We start from the raw sequence: 17,237 nt of genomic DNA on the forward strand, positions 1-17,237 counted from the left end.
TACCATATGCAGTACTAAGTCCATAATCCGGACTCGCTGAGACTTCAGCGATTCCGTATTAAGAATTTTTCTGGATTATGATCATCAATTTAAATCTGGTAAGATGGCATGCAGAAATTATACAGTTAAAAATATGAAACCGTAATTTATGAAATAAAGAGCAATTATGATCTAAAGGGTATCAAAATTTACAAAAAAAAAAAAAAAAAAAAAAGTTTAATATTATTTGTTTAGTTTATTAAGCATTTCTTTCAATGTAAGTTGTTTAAGTTGCTTCAATTTTTGTGCTAAACGTGCATGCGTAAACATTAATGCGCATGCATATCATTAAACGCGTATGCACAAAAGCATACAAAAAGAAAAGTTTGTGGCTTTGAGGTCCAGATTATAGATCATTCTGGATAATGGACGTCCGGATTACAGACTGTACTGTAGTACTTTTCCTGTTCTGTGTACTTTCATATAATGCAGTTGTGGTCTTGTGTCTATTTCTGGTTTGATTATTTTCAAGAAATAAATTACAGGAAACAAACAATGATTTGAACTTTTCATGTAATGTGTCAGTGAATCATACTCTTAACAGATAATTTCTTCTTTTGCTATAGTCTGTTATTTTAGAATAGGCACTTCAAGATCGTTCATCCTTCTGCTGCCATGTAATCATTGTAACAACTGCTGAAGAAGATGGTCAAGTCCTAATTTGCTAAAATGGCCACTTTGCAATGAGGATTTAGAGATTATTTAGAGCTAATAGATGTTATCGTGGTTTAAAGAATTTGTGTAAATTATACTTCAAGATAAAAATAAATATTTATAAAACTCTTATTAGACCTATCATATTGTATGGTAGTAAATGTTGGTGATGCATGAAAACAGAGGAAGAAAGACTTTTAATTTTTGAAAGAAAAATACTGCAAAAAATATATAGCCGAATTAGAGAAAATAATAGATGAAGAATTTTGTTTAACCCTGAAATATATAGAAGATACAAACAAGTCATCAAATTTTTAGATATGAAAAAATAGATAGGATAAAAATACGACTGATATCAGGTGGTGTATTTTTCGCATCATATTTTTAGATGTGATAGCTTGAACCCTGTTAAAAAGGTGACCTTTGCAAATGTAGAGGGTACCAGGAAAAGAAGACCTCGCACAAGATAGATAGACTGTGTGGATACAGATCTCAGGACTGAAAATCAATCAGTGGTAGACTGTAGTGACTAATCAGATCTGTTGGAGGAAACTTGTTGAGATGCTCCTGACCAGTGATAGGCTGTAGTGCAACTGAAGAAGAAGAGAAGAAAAAATCACATTTCATTATTCTCTGATAATTTAAAATTATATAAGAACTGTAGCTTTTTTTTTAATCATAAAATTTCTTTATTCATATTGTCAAGAAATAAAGTGGAAGTTAAATAGTAATATATTAACCCTCCAACCTTCAAAACTATAATATATGTTCAGTGATATTTTTCTTGTGCTTAATGATGTAAATATTCTAGTATATTTAAATGTTCCCAAACCATTAATGTAACATTATGCAAGAAAAGGAGTCTCAGTATAATGCTGCAAGGCCATTTTGGAATTGTAACTGAGGAAATATATTTTTCATGGAAATTTTTTGGAACTTTATTGGGGGATCCAAATCCTCAGATGATTAGAGGGCTAATAAAAGTAATTTTAGCTTTGTATGAGTTTCTCAAGATCATAATACCCATTGTGTACTTTATTATCATTTTAATCTCCATTCATAAGGAAACAATATGTGCAATTTAATGTATGATGAATAGTTAAAAATGTATTAGTTGTGTTAGTTCTTTTCAAATTATATCCATATACAATGAATATATTTGTTTCTTGAAACAGGATTCAGTTTCTGAATTGCTACCTAAAGTTAAATCATGCAGTTTACTCCAAAATCAAGAAGGCAGTTTAATTTAACTGGGAGAAGAGATTCTACATTGTATCCTCATTCTTTACAATTTTATAAATATCCTCCCCTGGATACAATAACTTTAGAGCAGTTTGAAGAATTGGCTTTAGAAAGATTAAAAGGTAAATCTATTTTCATTTTATTTAGTTATTTTAATGTGCAATGAAGCATGTAAATTTTATAGCAGTATAAAAATTATACATACAACTAACAACTTGGTAATTATTTTTGTGTCTTTTAATGCTCTTTTTTTCTGAGATTAAATACCAATGAAAGAAAGAATTATTCTTCAGAACTTGTATATTGACAGATTTGCAAATTATTTATTAAATGACCCAGAGTTATATAGGTAGAAAATATATCAAGCTACAAAATATCACAGCATAGTTGGATTTTTCATTGCAACTATTTATTTATTATTTAATTATAATTGATAAATAAATAGTTGTTTATTGTCTCTATCTATGTATATATATATTGTCATACTGGTGCAAGAATATAATGATTTTTCTCCTACGAAGTGTAAATTTGGAAGACCTAACTGTGTAAAGCACCTTAACTATACGTAACATTTAGAACCAGAAGTGAGAATGCCAGCAGCAAGAGTTGTACATGTGTATATGAGTGATGATGTGTTTTGTATATAATAAAATAGCATATAATTGAATACAGTGTCTTGTGTCATAAATACCAACTAAAGACACAGTACTAATTATGTGTAGCATTTATAAATATGTTAAGATTTTATATTATAATTGTTTTAACATCACTGTTTAGTCTAAGTAAATGGATCAAAAAGATATTTATTCATTAACTTTTATTTTGAAACAAAATATATTTGCTTCCAAGTATGCATCTTTTAAAATATTACCCCAGCATTGACTAAATCTATGATATAGAAATAGTTTTTCTTATACTATTTGATTCTGGTGATTAGATGAGCTAGCTGCATGTGATTTTCATTCTTTTCTTCTTTCATTGTTTCCTTAGAAAATTCATAAAGAAAATATCTCTTGCCTTAACCTAGTAGTGCATATATGCTTTGCTTTAATTAATTAATCCAATTCTTCTGAAAGACAAGCTTATTTTCAAGCTACTTTATTCCTGTAACTTTTAAACCACGAGGACACGCGTCGGGCCTACCAGGCCCGGTCGTTACAAAAACATAATACAAAAATTCGGTCGTTACAAAAACATAATACAAAAATTTCACCTGTTGGTGAAATTTATCGATCTTCTCAGTAGCTGTGTTTGAGGTCATGTACGTGTCATTCACAACATTTCCGAAATTTATACCTCCATCTTTTCTCAGAAATTGAGTAGGCGAGCTTCCCAGGCCCGAGGCGCTTACTCGCATTGTCATTTAAACTTATGAAAGAGGTCAGGTAGTTGCAAAAATGTCTCGCTATTTGAGTTATGGCAATGAAATGAAAAGATTTACAGAAACTATTCATCGACGTTTCGACTGATGAAGATTCAGTTAATGAAGAAGACGAAGAAATAGTTGATGAAGAACAGTTTAGCGATCACCAATCAAATTCTGAAGAAGCATTAGACTCAAGCGATGAATCTAGTAATGAATTCAGTATTTTTTGTCTGCGAATTGTTATCTTGGCAAAGATAGCCGTTAAATTTGGAAGATAGAGAGAGTTCGTTGAAAATTGCAAAAAAGTTTACAGTCTTGGCGAATACGTCACAATTGATGAAAAAGTAGAACCCTTTCGGGGAAGATGATCCTTTTACCAATACATTCCAAGTAAGCCTGCAAAATATGGAATTAAAGTTTTTGCTCTAGTTGATGCAAGGACATTTTACACTTCAAACTTTGAAATTTATGCAGGAACTCATAGGGCCGTGTAGCTCAGAAAATGTCCTGATAAAGTAGTCACAAGGTTTAGGGAGCCTATTTTGAATTCAGGGAGCAACCTTACTGTTTACAACTGGTATACCAGTTATACCTTGGCAAAAGATCTCTTTGAAACGAAAATTACGCTCGTGGATACTATCAGAAAAAATTAAAAAGAACTGCCAAAAGATTTTACTTGTGGCAGAAAAAGAGAAGTTCATCATTATTTGGATTTCAAAGAAATATGACATTAGTTTCCTACACACCAAACAAAAATAAATGCATTGTTCTGTTGTCCACCATGCATAATGATCACCATGTGCCATCGATGTTTCAACTGGAGAAGAAAAAAAAAAAAAAACTCAGAAATTATAACTTTTTATGATTTAACGAAGGGTGCTGTAGATGTAGTGGATTGAATCCACTTATACTACTGCTAGAATTAGAAATATATGGCCAATGACAATATTATTCAGTATGTTTAACATTGCAGCTATAAATGCTAGAATATTATTGTTATCTGCGAACAATAATATTCTATTATTATCTAATATTATTGTTATGCCAGCAATGCAATATAGGAAACGAAGTTTATTTATCAAAGAACTTGCATCAGAACTTTTGAAGGATCACATTCAAGAAAGAAGTTTGTAGCAAAATCGTCCACGCCAATTGAGTTAAAAATTAAATTGCAGGCATAGGGAAGGTTGGGAAGGACATGCAGCAAAAAAAAAAAACAGAAGTGTTCCAGGAAAAGGTGTCATATATGTCCTAGCGTAAAGGACCGAAAATCACAAATTTGGTATACTAATGCGAGAAAAATGTTTGCAGTAAATACAGCATGATTTTTGCAAAAATGTGAAGTTTTATTTTGAAATTATTTCTATAAAATTGTGCACAATAAGAAATCAGTTTGATTTTTGTTGTTAATGATAAATAATTTCAATCTTAAAATTGTTTTAATATACAATTTTATTGGACTTATTAAATTAAAAGTATATTTTTATCCACTCTGTTTTTATTATTTAAATGTTTTTCTTCAATTACACAAGCAATTTTATTTTTGTTTCGTTAAGAAATAACGCTTCGAGCCTACGAAGCCCGACGCACGTCCTCGAATAGCTAAAAGTAGCGCTCGTCTTCGCGTGTTAAAAATGCAAAATCATCTCATGTTTAAATTATTAAAGTAAATATGTATACAGTCAAAAGTCGTTAATTCGGACACTCATAATCCGGAATGATCTATAATCCGGACCTCAAAGCTACAAACTTTCTGCGCATGCATCGCATTCACGCATGCGCACAGGCGTTTACGAGTGCGCGTAAGACCTTTACGGCTGCGAATATGTTTGTGCGCATGCGCGTGTAATGTGTAACGGAGGTATAAGCTAAGCTAAGATTATCTAATTCAGTTAATGTTACATATTGCGTTGTTCCTTAATCTTCGAATTGGATCCGGCTTATTATTTTTTGAAGACTGTTAGAGCAATTTCATAAAAGTAAGCTTGAACTTTCGATTATGTCAAATAGAATTTCCGATATATATTTACTAATATGTAATTTGTATCTACAAAGCAAAAGTATGTTTTGAAATCTGAAATCTGTTTACAATTTCACGTTGGGGATTGGAAGTTGATCTGTCAGCACTATCCTTATCTTCAGGGCAGATGTTTTTATTTTATTTGGTTTTTAATTCCTTACTAAATGTAGTATTTCATTTCGATATGATTTAAATCAAGTTCCTCGTCATTATAATTTGCTTCCGATAGTGAAGAAAGTGACCCAGAGGTTATTGTAAACGAAAACATTTCGATTGACAAATTAGTCGGTATTCTCAACACAGCAATTATAGGACTTGAACAGCGGAACTTTGTAACTAAACAAGAAATTATGTCTGTTTAATAGAATTAAAGAGAAAGTATTATCACATGAAACAAAGCAACTTACATTGAAAGAAATGTTTAATAAAGTAAACAAATAAATATTAAGCTTTTTCTTTTTGTAAATTTTGATACCCTTTAGATCATAATTGTTCTTTATTTCATACAGTTTCACATTTTTAATTTTGTAATTTCTGCATGCCATCTTACCAGATTTAAACTGAAGATCTGTTATCCGGAAAAATCGATAATCCGGAATTGCCGAAGTTCCGACGAGTCCGGATTATCGACTTTTGACTGTATTACTAATTTTTTAGGAAATTGCATTTTACAACAATGAATAAGGGCAAAGAAAAGGCTGTAAATATTAATTATTTTAAATCCAATTTCTGTTATCAGTTTTTGTCTGCATGATGGCAGGAATGGAATAACATTTTTCAAGGTGAAAATAAAGCATTGTAATTTATTAGTGATTTATTGTTGATTCTGAGACGTTCTTTTAATGAGTATTTTCAAAAAATCAGATGTTTGGAAAAAATGTTATTGAAAAATAATGCTGCTTTGTTATAGGTTTGGAGTAACTTTTAAGTTAACTTTTTTTAACTGTTAGAGAAACTTTGTGGTAATTTTCCTTGCAATTTCCTACTGTTTCACATTTGAATCCATAGACTGTTAATCTTGTAGTTCTTTGGCTCAGAAAGATCAGCAATGATATTGTTCACCCTGCACAAGATGATGCAGTGTAATAAGCATGTGTACTCTGCTAGTTAATTTTATCCCATACTTCTTGGTTAATCTATGCAGTATCATAAAATAATACTCCTTATATGGTACAAAGTTCAAGATCCGGATGTTCAATATCGGGAATGATCCAAAATCCATACCTCAAAGGCCACTACCAACTTTTTTATTTTATTATATTCCCCCCTCCCATCTGTGTGCTGTACACATGTGCATTTGACCCCCCTCTCCCCTGCTAATAATAAAACATATATAGAGTCCTGATTCTTAATTTCACTAAATAAAATACCTCATTATTGAAGAATCAATCATTTTAGCAGAAATTTGTATGATCAATAATTTGGCTTCGTAGCTGCCAGTCATATATCTCTAACCAAAATATTCCACAATTATATCGTTGATTTTACACCTACTAATATTTTATACTCCTAATGCCAACCTGGCGAATCGTTATTTATTGTATTTTGCTTTTATCACCGCATGTTTATGAACACATGACAACTTGAGTAATGACTCATGGAGTGATACCTAAATAATTTTTTTTATATTAGTAATTGAGAAACAGCACAGTAACCTTTTATGTTCACATTACGCTCGGCGATGACTACAGATTTAAGTTAAATGCACTTAGAAATGTTGACAGGAAAAATTTAACAAAAATTTCTTTCCATATGCTAAAAGTAGATTTTGTTAATGATACTCATAGGCCAAAAGATTACATTTAGTGCTATTTGAATTAAGAATAAGTCATTTGTTATTCACATAAACCCAGAACCAGCACCAGAGTTCATATGGCCACACCAGACAGCAGAATTTAGGGAAGACGAAGGGAGAACTTGGTTGCAGAATTTAGGAGCCACAGAGACTGCATCAGGTGCCAGCCTTCAATAAGTCTTAAGTATATGTGCAAATTTATTTATTCAGGTCTCGTATAAGCATGTGCAAGATATAGGCATAAGTATAATAAATAACTAAACTAATACAATTCAGGCTTAATTGTCTCAGTATACGATAGAAGCAAGATAAAATTTAGCTGAACAACTTGTATTTAGTCGCCATCTTATAATACATAGCCAAATGTGTATAAATTTTATGATGATAGCAGTGAATCTGAAAGTTTTAGGATATCGCAAACCAAAGGTTATATTTTCCAATTGGTGTATTTTATAAAGAAATGTGGAGAAACGGTAATAAATGAAGAGGATATAAAAGAAGTTTTTAACTGTGATGATAATGCTGCTCAATTATTGATCAGTTACCGGATGGCGAAATCTGTAGTATGATTCTAGATCCAGAAAATACCGCTGCAGACAGAGGGACAGAGAGAAGAAAAAATTTCGATTGACAAGTTAGTCCAAATTCTAGTCGGCAATTACAGAATTTCAAAAATGCAACTTTGTAACTGAATAAGAAATTATGTCTGTCTGTAGAATTAAAGAGAAAGGTATTACCACAAAAAATGAAACAACTTAAACATCTTGAATGTTTAATAAAGTAAAAAATAAATATTAAGCTTTTTATTGTAAATTTTGATATCCATAAAATCATAAATGTTTCATTATTTCATAAATTATGATTTCATATTTTTAATTTTATTATTTCTACATACCATCTTACTAGATTTAAAGTGATGATCTAATATCTGGAAAAATTCCAAATCCGGAATCGTAGAAATCCTGATGAGACTGGATCTGGGACTTTGTACTGTAATATGGCATTTGGAAGGACATTTTGTTGACTGTGTTTTATGAAGGAAAATTTACTAGAAGAAGGTTCTGCTTAAAGATTTTACAGAATGCACCAATTGACTAGATAGATGATATTTCTCTTCAGGAACTACGAGCATTATAATTTTAACATATGTGCTTCAGATATCATTTATGTGATGCAACCCTTCATTTCCGAAACTGTTGTGGAAAACTTACAAAATCATAGAATTCATCAGCAGCTTATTATTTTACTATCTCATTAACTTATAAAGTTTCACACAGTCTTGCCTTAATAATTTTCCAGCAGAACAAGCAGATCTCTAAAAATGTATTTACTGTGACCATACAACCATGATTTCATTGTTGTGAAAAATAAATATGTTTACTGGATATCTGTGTTCAGAAGGGACAATAGTTTCAACTTTCCTGATTGATGGTGTATGATGGTGGTGTATTTAATTATGGCAAAGCACACTAGGGCTGTCTGCCTCAGGGGAGGGATGCCTTCATGGAGGACTTTCTAAGGGAAACTGGCTCGTATACACATTACACATGGGGAAAACCACGAAAACGCCCATGCAGCCAGCCCGTTCGCGGGATTCGAATCTCGGACCGAACTACCAGTGTTCAGCAACTTTACCGCTCGGCCGCTGGTGGGCCCCTGATTGAATAATTTTTTAATAAATTATTAGGGCACTTAAATGCACCATGCATTCTGGAATGTGAAAAATGAATGTTGGCATAGGCAGTGCAATCACATTTGTTCAAGTGCTTGGACATAGTCCAATGTGTAAAAGATGGAGAATTACTTAGCATTTCTTTAAAGTTAGGTAGAAAACCTTCGAGTGCTTTGCCATAATCAAATAAATCAAACCAAACTATTTCTTTGTAGCTAGCATAGAAAACAAAATCGATATTTGTGAAAAGCATCAGCAATTCACGATGAGACATAAATAGCTAAATTAAGTCAATCCTGGAAGTTAAGTTAGTTCTTATATGTTGAAATAACTATGTAAGATGGATGTTCAATTTTATAAAATCTGTGCATTTTCTTATATTAAAAATTAATAAATTTAATTTAAAAGAGGCTGTTTAAAATTGAAATGATATTCATATTTTAAATTCATAATTAAAAAGTCTATGCTGAATTTCAAATTGTATTATTGTATATGATTCTCATCTTAAAAAAAAATCAAATATTTTAATTGTGTTAAATTTTACATGTTTGTAGTTTAGCTACTTTGTTTTTTTTATAGTACTTCGATTAATAGAGAGAGCTGGTGCAAAACATAATAAAAGTTCACAGGACTACAGAGATATGATTATAAGTGAGCTAAAAAAGCAGAAGCTTCATTTCTATTATAAAATAGTAAGTATGTTAACTTTGTTCCCTCTAAAACTTTCTTGTATCTTGACTTTCATATAGAACTTCAGAAAATTAAAGTGATTTGTATAATATTCTGAATGTATGTTGTAAGATTCAAAAGTTCCCAGACTGAGTCTATAACGCAAAAATATTTTGCAGTAGGGCAACTACGAGAGGATTTTTGTGTTACTGTGTTCTTCCCCTTTTCTAAAAGTGTTGTGTCTCAAATCACATGGTGGAAAGCTCACGGCGACAGCGATTTTTCTAGGCAGGTGCATTTAGTAACCGGCGATAGAAAGAAATGGTGTCAGTTGAGCAGACAATCAATATCAAATTTTGTGTTTACTTGGTAAAGAATATTACAGAGACTTTTGAAATGTTGAAGCATGTGTACAGAAGTGAAACGTTATCGAGAATGCAATTTTTTGAGTAGCATCGTCTATTCAGAGAATGCAGGGAAAGTGCCGAAGACGGCGAATGCTGTGGCCGTCCCATGACTTTGCACACCAATGAAAACATCAAAATGGTGTCTGCAACAGTATGTGCGAACAGGCAGCAAATAATTTGCCAAATCGCAGAATCAGTTGGGATATCGGAGGCAGCATGTCAGCGAATACTGACTAAGGATCTTAACATGCATAGGGTGTGTCAACAATCAGTCCTCACATGTTAAACGTAGACCAGAAGGGAATTCAAATGGAAATGGGAGGAGACTTGATCTCGGCTGTTGACAAAGCTCCTTCCTTACTTGGCAGAATTGTTATTGGAGATGAGAAATGGTGTTTTTTGTACAACCCGTAAACCAAGAGAGCATCGGCAACGTGGAATTCACCACAATCTCCACAGAAGCAGAAATTCCACCAAGATCACTCTAAAGAAAAGGTCATGCTAGAGGTATTCTTCAGTATCCAAGACATTGTGCATCTGGAATTTATACCTGAATGGTGCACTGTGAACAAAGAACTCGACATCGAAATACTGCGTCGTTTGTGTAAGTTGATCCGGAAGAAGAGACCAAAAATGTGGGCTGAGCAGTTATGGGTGCTGTTGCATGACAGCACTCCTGCTCACCAATCCCTACTTGTCAATGACTTGCATTGCAGGCTGAATTAAAGGACATGGCCAAAAATGGATTCCAGACATGCTTCAGTGAACTTTACAGGCACTGTCAAAAGTGTGTTGTTGCACAAGGGTCTTATTTCGAAGGAGGAGTTTCTGCAATTTAATTCATAATATTTTTTACGTTATAGACTCAATCCGGGAACTTTGGAATCCTACCTCGTATGTTAGCTAGCCATGAAAAATCAATTTAATATTATTCATACTGAGTGATGAACTTTCAGTCTGTCTGCACACATGCACATGCTATCTGCCTTATGTGGCTTTCAGTGTTTCGTAAATTTATCTGCAATGACAGTCCTTAGCTGTCATTGCAAATTGTAATGAGACAGTTCTTAGCTTAATATACTTTGAGTGTTTTGGAAAAGCAGAAAATCCTAAAGATTTTAGCAAAGCCTTCTCTAAAATCTCTTTAGTGAGATTTTACATAAAGGCTAGAAATGAGTGCCCATAAAGACCTAATATGGAAATCTAAAAAAATAGCTATGTGAAAGTAGTGAAACTTAAAAACTTGCTGTATATTCCGGTATATAACATGCACTTTCAATACAAAACATTAGATTGAAATTTATGGGTGTGTGTTATACGCCAGGTATAAAAATGATAGATTTAAAAATAAAGATTGAGCATAAAAAATTAGATTTCTATATATATCTAAATGCTGTTTATTTAAAAGAAATGACATAGCATATGAACTAAAAATTTTCATTATTGGATAACATGAAAGGTTCATGATATTCGTCTCCTGTTATATCTTCACAATCACTTTTACTCATCCATAAATAGATTATTATCTTTTGTTTCATCTAGATTGTTGGATATACTGCACTTTTTAAAAAGATTTGAATTATGTCGGGTTTAATTTTATTATCCACTTGCATACTATTTCTAAACAGGCATGATGCATTTGGGCTCATTTTGGAAATGTTTTTTCACCTTCTGACATCCACGTACTCCACTGTCGTTTTAAAATTTCTTTGAATGGTTTACTACTGATGCACACATCTAAAGGCTGAACTAATGGCATTAATTTGCCTGGAATAACTACCATGTCTGTATTACACCCTTTCAATAATTTCTTTGTATTATTAATTAGATGAGATCTGAACATGTCTCAGACTAAAAGACTTTCTGGATTCTTTTAGGCAAAAGGACACTTTTGCCAAACATTTCTTATCCACAATTTCACACCGTTCATCCTTTCTTGTAAATATGAATGAAAACACCCTTTGAAAAATTAAATTTTGGCATGATCGTTCTTTTAAAAATAACAATGGGTTTTAATTTTGAACAGTCCGCTAAGCAGGAAAGCTCTACGTTGAAGTGCAATATTTCTTGACCTGTTATTTTTATATGAACCTTTTTTGTTCCTTTCACATCACTTGCTTTATTATCTACAATAGCATTCTTTAAACTCTACAGCAGTATTCTTGTGGACAACAACATTAAATACTCTTTGCAGAAATATTTACTCTGTCAAGCATTTAACCCAAATACATATTGTTCCCATTATCACTTGTCAATTAGGTATATCATTGTTTGATAGGCTAGGACAATTCTTTGAATAAGTGACTTCAAAAGATAAGAACATTTCATATCTATCAAGAATAGGGCGCATGTAATATGGCGAATATACCTAAAAATAAAAAAAATGTAGCTTGAAATTATAGATGTGCATTATACACTGGTGTGCATTATATTCCAGAAAATATGGTAAGTATTAATGCGTAACTAAAGATAGAATATCTTATTAATTCTTTATTTTGTAACTGTTGTATATTATCTTGAACCTTTCATAAATAATTAACCATACACATATTGCTTTTCCCAGTCTAGTCCAATTAATGTTTGATTTTAAAGATTGTTACTGAATTTAAAATTTAAAACTTAGGCCAGTTATTTTAATTAACTGACTTTTTAAGAAGATTCCTGAGTTATAATCAAAGCTTTGTGTTTTCAAAAGTAGCTTATTTTATTTTGTAATGATGTAAAGGAAAAACAAAATGTTGAATTTTTTTTCTCTAGAAAAGTATGGAGACAAAATTTGTTAGGAATATTACTCGAGTTCATATGTTCATATCCTTCAGTAGTCTGTTAATTAATAAAAGAGATAACCTCCCTGTCCCCCACCCTCCCCCCGTCCCCCCGAAAAAAAAAGGAAGAGAAAAAAAAAAGAGAGAAGAAAAGAAGATTGCTCTAGAATGCTGAAAATTCACAGCTGCATGAGGTAATCATGCATAAAATTGAAACAATATTTAACTAAAGCTGGTATTAAGGTCTGCCAAAAGAATGTTTTTAAACTGAAGAACATTTGCTCTAGGACAGTGTCAAGTCGCATGTTGCTGATGTGATCAACTTCTGAAGTTTTCTACTTCTATATTTCGAGAAGTGACTTCAAAAGTACCAATTAAGTTGTCAATATTCTTTGTGGGCATCTAATATTGCAATGACTGTATTGCATTAAAAAACTCAAGATCAAGTAAGCTTAAATATGGACTATTTGGAATAGTAGTTGCAAATTGCATCCATCTTTTAAACATTCCGCTATGATACTGGGATCATCCACTGCCAAATAAGGTTTGGCATTGTCTTGTGTGTACATAGTACTTGATTTTTCACTACTTGGAAAATTTCCATGTATAGCCGGCAAAACTTTTTCTATAATCATTTTTCGGGTTCGCAGTTTCTTTTGCTTGATTTTTTTAGTTTCTTTTTATATTTTCTGAATAAACAAAAAGCAATTTTCTAATTTTTTCATCAAACATTTCGCTTCCTGTCAAGTCATATCTTGGTCTTGCCATTACTGCCATAAATATTACTCTGTTACTAAACCTATTGCTTTTGCAATGTGCCTTAAAGGTTCAGTTTCATTCAGGGGGATGTAAAACAAATTACGAGTTTTTATAATATAAAACCATTTTTCATCAGTATGAATACGATCCCATATTTCCGAAAAGCATCCATTAGATTGAACATGCTGTAAACAAAATCGAATTCTGTTGAGCTTATTTTTTTCTGTTAGACTTGGTTTCATGATAGATGAAATACGCTTCAAAACTTTTCCCTCCTTGAAAATCCTGTCTAATGTTGATTTAGGGATACTAACAGCACACAATAAACTTTGCAGTGATTGTCTTTGTTTTATTAGGACAACTTTGATTTTGCTCAATTGCTCAGAAAAATCTTTTTTTGTCCGCATTTACTGATTTTTTGTGAACTTGCATTTCAAATTTTATCATAATTTATTTTTGACGTCTTAGCCTGCTTCTGCAATGGGATATTGTACTATGATGAACATTAAACTTCATCCCAGCAGCATTTATAGCACCATGGCTTAGTTTATGATTTTCCAAAGGTTGCAGTAAAAATTGCAATACAGTGTTACGCTTTATATTATTAATTTTCTTCTTTAGGCTATTTTCTAAATTGTTATTCATAATTACAATTATCATCACTTTTTTATTAAGATCAAGTCACATTACTTCTTATTCTCATTACTTCACATTTGAGTTAGCATTGCCTCTAACACCTAATACTATAATGCGTTAGTACATTGTATAATTTTACTAGTGTCCATTTACCTGCATTGGAAGTTATTTATGACTCCACCTACTTGAAATGTAGCAACTAATCTGGGACAAAATTTTCAACCTAAACGTAGCAACTGATTTGGAACTCAGGGAGTAATTTATTTTACATCAGAATCATATAAAAATAATTCAATAACCTGGATCATGCATTATAAAGTCAACTTAATACAATTTGGAATTTTTTAAAATTGCATCACTGCTTCAGGGAAACTCTCCCAGAAACTCCCAGTTTTTGGGCAAGAACCTCCTGGTTTTTTATATTTCAAAATTGGTAGCTATGGGAAGTGAGAACACTATGGCAGAAGTGCTAAATAGTCTTTCTTTCACTTTTGACATGTTCATAAATTGATGTAAAAATATAACTTCACTTTGAAAATAAAATAAATGGTGTCTTAATGGGCATCAGTCTTAAAATATTTTATTCAACTGACATAGAATAAAGGTGTGCTGCATTTATGTAGTTTAATTATTAAATTGCAAGTGATTTTTTTTCCTATGATTATTTCCATGCTACATATTTTTCAGTCATTTTCAATTTTCATTATCAGGAGAAGTTGAATATATATTCAGTGTAATGCTAGTAACATTTATGGCATAAGAACTTTTAATTGTGCAGCAGAACATTTATCTGGAGTAAATGGAACTGCAATCCATCTGGATATTTGAAAAATTTGCATAGTTGAGTTCCCCCCTTTCTAGTTAAATTGTAATACAACAAGAGTTTTTTCATTGTTTATTTACCAAATGCTATTTTATTAAAGATTATAATTAAATAAAGTTCCTTCTTTAAAAAATAATTTTTTGACAATATTAAACAATGAATCTTATCTATTTCTTTAAACACTATTGTATTACTAACTATTTCTGTTTCAACCAATGTAAAATAATGAAATTGATTAAATATTATTTATTTATGTTAGCTCTAAAATTAAAAAGAGAACAATAAGCTCATAAATGTACTTGAATGCTTTTATATTAATATTTACAGGTTATATATTTATCAAATGTAGGCTAACATTATGTGTATATTGATCTAAATGAATTGTACTTTCTAATTATCTATGCCTCCTCCTGAAAAGTCGTCAAACATTGGCAATTAATTTTTTCCAGGTTAACACAAAACACAATGGCCATTGTAAAAGATAGTGGGACACTAAGAATTACACAAAACAGCAACAAATTAAAAAAAAAAATAAATAAAATAAAAAATGCAAGAAATATTTACAATAAAATAGTCTCTTTTTTGTGTGTGTGCTATTTTCTTCTTGTATACATGACCTGTGTTAGCTTTGGAGAACTGTGGATAACCCAGCTTCGACATAATTTGGGACTGTGCACACTATCATTTGCCCCATGTACGCTGCAATCTGTTTTCATTTAAATAATCAAAGAACTGCATAAATTTGACACTGCGCATTCTTCTTATTCTTCTCTCTTTCTTCCGCCCCCCACCAAATACAGCATTCTTTTTTTGCTTATAAAGTATAACTTTGTGGAATATGAATTTTTGCATTCTCTTTTGTTAGGCAAAATACCATATTTCTGAAGAAATTTGATGCTGTGTTTTTCATCAGCCAACAAACTCCACAGCGCCAATATGAAAGCAAAAAAGTGCACTCATTGCATACGCATGCATATCATATTATTATACATCTCATGTATTTCTAAAGGTCATTCAGACTGGATGATTTTTACCAGTGTTTTCTGCTTTTTCAGTCTTTTCATATGAAACCTCATCTTTCAACTTCTTAGAGTTTCCATGATGTTGTTACAAAATCTCAAAACACAAACAGCAGAGAATTCTTTTGTAATTCTCAAAAATACAAAAATCTTTCTTGGGACAGCTGTCTTGCTTCACTCCAGAAGTCCTTCCTCTGGAACAGATAATCCCGATATTGGCCAAGGCTCTCCTTTCCATACAACCAAGTTGGACCCTCCCACATTCAACTCAACAGGTCACAAGTTCGGGTAGGCAAGTGTACTGGGTTGACGTCCTCTGGAACGCATCTTCAGTTATCTAGATTGGTCAGTTCCCTGATATTTTTCTATCAATTTTCAATGGATGTGTTCAATGGTTCTCTGTTCATGATCCATGCCAAAACTATCATCGAAACTGTCCAAATCACAAGATCGTGGGAGGATAAGTCTCCAGATACTTTAAAAATGCTTGGCATAATTTATGGTCAGCTACCATATTTCATGGTGAGGGTGCTGATTATGATAGCCACAAATTTTAAGGTTTTCGGATATCGTAAAGCAAAGGTAAAATTTTCCAGTTAATGGATTTTGTAAAGAAATGTGGAGAAGTGGTAATAAATGAAAATGATGTAACTGAAGTTTTTCATTGCAATGACAGTGCCCCAATCATCAGTCATTTAATGGATGGTAAAATTTGTGGAATGGTTCTAGATCCACAAAATACCACTAATGATAGTGAAGAAAGGGACTAAGAGGTTATTGAAAATGAAAAAAATGTCTATTGGCAATTTAATCGGAATTCTCGACACAGCAATTACAGGACTTGCACAGCAGAACTTTGTAACTGAACAAGAAACTATGTCTGTTTATAGAATTAAAGAGAAAGTATTATCACAAAAAATGAAACAACTTAAACAACTTAAATTGAAAGAGATGCTTAATAAAATAAACAAATAAATATTAAACTTTTTTTTTTTTTGTAAATTTTGATACCCTTTAGGTCATAAATGCTTATTGTTTCATAAACCATGATTTCATATTTTTAATTTTATACTTTCTGCATGCGATCGTACTAGATTTAAATTGATAATCTAATATCCGGAAAATCCCAAATACGCTGACCTCCCGATGAGTCCGGATCTCAAACTTTGCTTAGTACATACTAATGAATTGACGAAATGGGTGTTAGCAAAGTCCTGTGATATGGATGAAACATAGGTATAAAGATGAAAATACTAGCTAGAATTTATAGAACATACATTAAAAAAGCAATATACAAAATTTGTGTAGAGGAAAAAATTGTGTAAATAAATTAACCAAGTTTGGCTTTAAATAGTTTTTAACCAGTTTTCC

The 17,237-nt window shown here is 31.8% G+C and overlaps 1 protein-coding gene across 2 annotated transcripts in view; it reads left to right on the top strand.

Annotated features, from left to right (window-relative positions):
- The window catches only part of Prim2 (DNA primase subunit 2), a 71,405-nt gene that overhangs the window by 9,745 nt on the left and 44,423 nt on the right, over positions 1–17,237 (top strand). For both annotated transcript variants that reach the window (XM_035357329.2, XM_035357330.2), the window contains exons 2-3: positions 1,869–2,057; positions 9,368–9,480. In XM_035357329.2, coding sequence (XP_035213220.1) covers positions 1,904–2,057; positions 9,368–9,480 — 267 coding nt within the window. In that variant the 5' untranslated portion in view covers positions 1,869–1,903. The remainder of the gene's footprint in view (positions 1–1,868; positions 2,058–9,367; positions 9,481–17,237) is intronic.

This window comes from Stegodyphus dumicola, chromosome 1 (assembly GCF_044657685.1).
Source record: "Stegodyphus dumicola isolate Sdum_Otavi_A_Nest chromosome 1, ASM4465768v1".
NCBI classification, from domain to species: domain Eukaryota; kingdom Metazoa; phylum Arthropoda; class Arachnida; order Araneae; family Eresidae; genus Stegodyphus; species Stegodyphus dumicola.